Source organism: Nicotiana sylvestris, chromosome 12, assembly GCF_000393655.2.
Source record: "Nicotiana sylvestris chromosome 12, ASM39365v2, whole genome shotgun sequence".
In the NCBI taxonomy this organism is placed as follows: Eukaryota; Viridiplantae; Streptophyta; class Magnoliopsida; order Solanales; family Solanaceae; genus Nicotiana; species Nicotiana sylvestris.
Genome location: NC_091068.1, coordinates 1106144 through 1112143, shown reverse-complemented (window position 1 = coordinate 1112143; position 6000 = coordinate 1106144). Strand labels below are relative to the sequence as shown.

Sequence of the window (6000 nt, the reverse complement as noted above, 5' to 3'; positions counted from 1 at the left end):
TCTTTTTTATTTTAATTCAAATCTAAAAACTTTATCTATAAATTCAATATATATATATATATATATATATATATATATATATATATATATATATATATATATAACAAGTCAGAATTTATTAGCTAAAATAGAAATTTAAAATAAAAGTAATCATTTGTCAGGAAAGGATTAAGGAGTCACTTTAAAGTTTTAAATTGTTTAATATCAACCACTGAAATATTTTATTAACGTTTCCTTTTTAACTCTTAAATTAATTGTATTTGGTGTATTTATATAATAATAGGATTAAATCAAATAAACTTCAAAACTACCCGACTGCCCCACCTTATATATATATATATATATATATAGCAAACCGAGCCAATTTTTTTCCAACATTTTTTACCTTTTAACCATGGCGAAAATCTCCGTCGCCGTACTTTTCCTCTTATTTACGCTTTCCTTTGCTCGTATTCCTGTAAGTCAACCGGAAAATGACGTCATGCACCTCAAACTCCCTTCAGAAAATGACGTCATCCGCCCCGAACATCTTAATACTCTACAGGAATTCGAGGATTCGGCGCCTATTCTTAGCCTTCCTAAAAACGCCGATAACGAAGAGACTCACTCCGTCCATACGTTGCCGTTGACCTTAGTCAAATTCCGGCTCCGATCTAACCTACCGTTCCGCCTATGTCGCCACCATTTCCACCACCGGGATCCGGTATCACGGCGTCAGATCCCTTACGGTAATGACAAAATACTCTCTTCCGGCAAAAACATTGACTTTGATAAGTTTGCATACCGTGTCGGCGTGCGTGAACTTCCATCGGATCGGGTCAATTTTCACCACTACCATCACGATAACGAAGACGATGATCACAAAGAGGAGAAGATCTCGAAGTTTCTCGACAAGCGCGAGAAGCTTGGTAAGATCTCGAAGTTTCTAGACGATGATCGCGTGAAGTTTGGTAAAAAGAAATTGAAACGTCAAAATCAATTCCAGGCTCATCGATTTGATAAAGATGATGATATTGAGGATGACAAAAGATCAAAGCTTGATGCTAAGTATTATGGTGAAGACCAATTTAGCTTTGATAGAATGAAATTGAGGAAGCATTTTCATTATCGCGATGCTGCTGAAGAAGAAGAAGAAGAAAAAGCTAAGTGGCATAAGAGGGGAAAAAAGAAAGGTGGATTCATGAGAAGTATTCGCAAGTTTTTGCATCACTACTTCGATTGAAGGTAGAAAGAAAGGATAGCCGGTTTATAAAGTATCTCGTATTTATGCAGCGTCAAAGAAAATGTCGTATCTCGTATTTATGTAGGGTTAGAGAAAATGCTGCATGATATATACATTACCGCCTAATACAAGTATTAGTAACTACTTTGATTGAAGCCTTTGTAAAATAACTTTGCTTTTATGTTGTATGATAGAATGTTTTTATGAGTTATATATGTATTTCTTGTGTTTTTTGTTTTGTTTTGGATGATGTTGTTCCTTTGTTGTTTGTAAATAACTTTGCATCCATGTGAGATGTAGTAGGAAGTGTTCTAATTATTACTATTATTATATGAATACGTTTTGGAATATGTTGTCATGTGATTGACAGCGAGGTATGTGATTGACAGCAAGGTGCACAAAGTATTCTGTATTCATACATGGTCTGGGGAAGTATCGTACTTCTTGGGGTGTAATGTAGACAGCTTATTCTAATACAAACGTTAGTGGTTGTTACCTATAAATAAGACAACTTTACCATTGCTCTAAAACTCCTTTCAATATGTTGTCATGTGATTGTAGTACATAATTGAGGTCTTGGCATACAGAGAATAATTTTGTTAAGCATACTAGAATAAGATTCCTAATTTTGTTGTTAATAAAGGTAATCATAAGCTTGAGTCGACCTTCAAATAGAATATCCGTTGTCTCTTTACTAGCTATTTGTTGTTGTCTCTTTACTAGCTATCGTACCTCTAGGGGTGTAACGTAGATAGCTTACCCTAATGCAAGCATTAGTGGTTCCTTCCGTAGCTTGAACTTGTAACCTATAGATTACACGGAGACAATTTTATCGGTGCTCCAAGACTCCCCTTCAATATGTTGGCATGTGATTGTAATACAGGTCTTGGCTTATACAGAACAATTTTGTTTAATATACTTGAATAAGATTCCGAATTTTGTTGTTAATAAATGTAATCATAAGCTTGAGTCGGCATTCAAATAGAATAACGGTTGTTGTCTCTTTACTAGCTATCTGTTGCTGTCTCTTTACTAGCTATCCTCTGCTACATAATTCGGTGTCAGTTGAATAGTTGTTGTGATGCTCTGTAGGAAGGTAATGACATTGTTGATGCATCGAACGCCATGTCCTGGTTGGCTCTTTGGGAAGGAAAGGGAGTGATTGGTATGAAGTAGAGCAAAAGAGGGGATTCAGGTTCTATCGCAGGGTTTTGATCTAGTGGTAAGAGCGCAACTTTTGATCTATGGATTAGGCGCACGTCACATGTTTGAACCATGTTACCAAAGCAAAACATGTCATGTACAAAAGCATGATATGTAAGTTGAGAAGGGTAGAGGGGCGGCCACCAAGGCTTATTATCCACCGAATTTGGCACTTTGTATGAGGAGATTTAGGTTCTATTAAAAGGATTAGATTTGCTTCTTGTTTTCGCTCCTTTGTTCTATATGAGCTTTTTGCAAACAAAACCACTAGAAGGTTGACGAATTCATTGAATCCTGAATCGGATGGTTATGCCATGGCTAGGGCCACCACAAGTAATGGCATATTCATCCCACCACTCTGAGTACGCCTTATCCTCCCCAGACCCCACTTGGTGGGATTTTACCGGGAGAAATTTAAAAATAGCCAGATTTATAACTGGTCGTTCAAAAATAGCCCGATTTCAAAATAATCGAAATTTAGCCACTTTTCATGTAAAGATAAATCTGAGCGAAAACATTGTTCAAAACCCAGAAAATACGCCAGTATATTATGCTGGAGTTCCAGCATAAGTATACTTGAACTCCAGCATATTATACTGGAGTTCCAGGATAAGTATGTTGGAACTCCAGCATAATATGATGGAGTTCCAGCATAAGTACACTAGAACTCCAGCATAATATATTGGAGTTCCAGCAAGTATACCGGTCCAGCATAATATATTGGAGTTTGGAGCACCCGGTGCTCCAGTCTCCAGTATATTATACTGGAGCCATCAAAGTACACCGGTCCAGCATATACACAGGTGCACCGAACTCCAGTATATTATGTTGGACCGGTCTCTGTTGCAGCAAAATAGTGGCTATTTTTCATTGATTTGGTAAATGCTGACTATTTTTGAATGACTAGTTCGAAAACTGGCTATAGCGTGCTATTTTTACGATTTTACCGGATTGTTGTTGATAAAGTCCATTACAAGGTCCAACAGACCGGCCCAGAAAAGGTTAGATAATTAACTGTCCAATCCATTAACTCCTTTTTCTAGCAGTCTTGAAATGTCTTTGAGAGCAAACTGCATTTGTGTCAAAATTTGTTCTTGAATGAGGAGAGATTTGAGAGATACAGAAAATGATGCCTTATGAGTATATATACAAGCTTATCTTCAATTATTTACTCTAATCATTTTCATTTCACCAAGTTTTTAGTGAAGTAAAGGTGATACTTTTGCACTGAATTGTTAATTGCTCAATTCCGGTAAAAATTGTAGTTTTGAACTTTTCTGTACACATTTCTTTTTTATTTTATAGCTCAATCAAACAAATTCTAGAATATGTATACGATTAGCTATTTATTACTTTTAGATACAAGTTTATGATAACTTATACAGGCTACACGTGCAACCCATGTACCTACTGGTGAGTGTGTGCGTGCATATATATCGTGGATAGTCCTCTACCAAAATGAGTTAATTAACCATTTATTAAATTCAGAAACAAGTTAGTGATAACTTATACGGGGTATACGTGTAATGCACATATCTAGTGATCAGTGTGTTCTTGCATATATATCGTGGATCGACCTCCACCAAAAAGAGCTAATTAATTATTCATTGCATTTATATACAAGTTTGTGCTAACTTGCACGGTTTACACATGCAACGCACATACCTAGTAACATACCTAGTAACTAGTGTGTTAGCGCATATATATCGTGGATCACCCTCTACCAAAAAAGAACTAATTAACTATTTATTACATTTATATACAAGTTTGTGATAATTTACACGGGCTACATGTGCAACACATGTACCTAGTAACTAGTGTGTGAGCGCATATATATCATGGATCGCCCTCTACCCAAAAAAAACTAATTAACTATTTATTACATTTATATACAAATTTGTGATAATTTATACGGGCTACATGTGTAACACATGTACCTAGTAACTAGTGTGTGAGCGCATATATATCATGGATCATATATATCATGGATCGCCCTCTACCCAAAAAAACTAATTAACTATTTATTACATTTATATACAAGTTTGTGATAATTTACACGGGCTACACGTGCAACACACGTACCTAGTAACTAGTGTGTGAGCGCATATATATCATGGATCATATATATCATGGATCGCCCTCTACCCAAAAAAACTAATTAACTATTTATTACATTTATATACAAGTTTGTGATAATTTACACGGGCTACACGTGCAACACACGTACCTAGTAACTAGTGTGTGAGCGCATATATATCATGGATCATATATATCATGGATCGCCCTCTACCCAAAAAAACTAATTAACTATTTATTACATTTATATACAAGTTTGTGATAATTTACACGAGCTACATGTGCAACACATATACCTAGTGACTAGTGTGTCAGCGCACATATATCGTGGATCTTCCTCTACCAAAAAAAAAAAGCAAGATAAGCTAATAGGTTTTGTGCACTTTAGGGAAGATGATGAATAGCTAGACAAATAATTGAAGTAACATTATCAAACAGTGACAAGTCTAAGAAATGAGGGATGCCCCAAAAATTCTTTAAGCTGCTGTTATATTATAAGTCAGACAAGCTATACTGTGGCATCACCATCACCTATTTTGCAATTGGTGGATAACATTTATTCACAACAAAACTTGGGACCATTTCTTCTTCTTCTTCTTCTTTTTTCTTTGGATTTATTAGACTACTATTCAGAGATATATACATCAACAAAAGGAAAAGGAGAACAAAATATATGTATGTTAGAAGATAATTCTTATATCTCAATGATAAAAATATAACATATTCATTATCATTTACTACTCATGATTAATAGATATTATTATAATATTATAACTGATCTTTTATTAACATTCATACAAAACAATCTTTGATTAGCTATTAATGGCTTTTGAATTCTTTTGTTCAAATTATTATTATCTGTTAGTAATAGCCTTGAATGGCTTTGGAAGTTATAAAATGTTAAGATTTGTTTTGTAACATCTTTTCTTATTAATTCTTTAGTTTTTAATGCCATATATGTTGGAGCATTTTAGCTAGCCATATGATGAGATGGTTGTTCTTATCTATAAATTCTCAAGTTCTTTTTACTTTCAAGAGTGTGAAAAAGTAATCTGTTAATTTTCTTCTTTGTGCTGGGTTTTATTTTATTCAATCTTTGTTGTTTCTGCTCCTAGTTTATACTAGAAGAGCTTGTTGAATCCTGGAGGATACGCCTAATTTTATTTATCACGATGTAGGCGAAATATCCTTAAGGACAGTGTCTTTGACACGCCTCAAGCTAAACTTTTATTCTCCATAATCATCTAATATTTTCCAGCAATGTATAAGTGCGGCTTATCGATCAATAAAATGAGTGAAAATCATGGAAATGAAGGCTCAATCCCACATTGGAAAGATGTGGCGTTGTTCTTCTTTACACTTACTTTCAAAAAACAATTCGTCCTTCCGTAAAATAATTTTCTTCTAATATCACACGTAATAAGTGAAATTAGTAATCTGAACAATAAGACAAATATCCTTTTATAGATTAAATTGTGCTTATGGTGTAACAACTATAT

General features: G+C 34.6%; 1 protein-coding gene across 1 annotated transcript; it reads left to right on the top strand.

The window, feature by feature from the left end:
* Positions 1-204: 204 nt before the first annotated feature.
* Positions 205-1433, top strand: LOC104234505 (uncharacterized). Its single transcript, XM_009788077.2, has one exon. It carries the CDS (start codon positions 395-397, stop codon positions 1220-1222), a length of 828 nt encoding a protein of 275 aa, XP_009786379.1. The 5' UTR covers positions 205-394; the 3' UTR covers positions 1223-1433.
* Positions 1434-6000: the final 4567 nt, after the last annotated feature.

Excerpts from the sequence above, each read along its gene's own strand:
- LOC104234505 (XM_009788077.2), top strand. The coding sequence starts at position 395 with ATGGCGAAAATCTCCGTCGCCGTACTTTTCCTCTTATTTACGCTTTCC.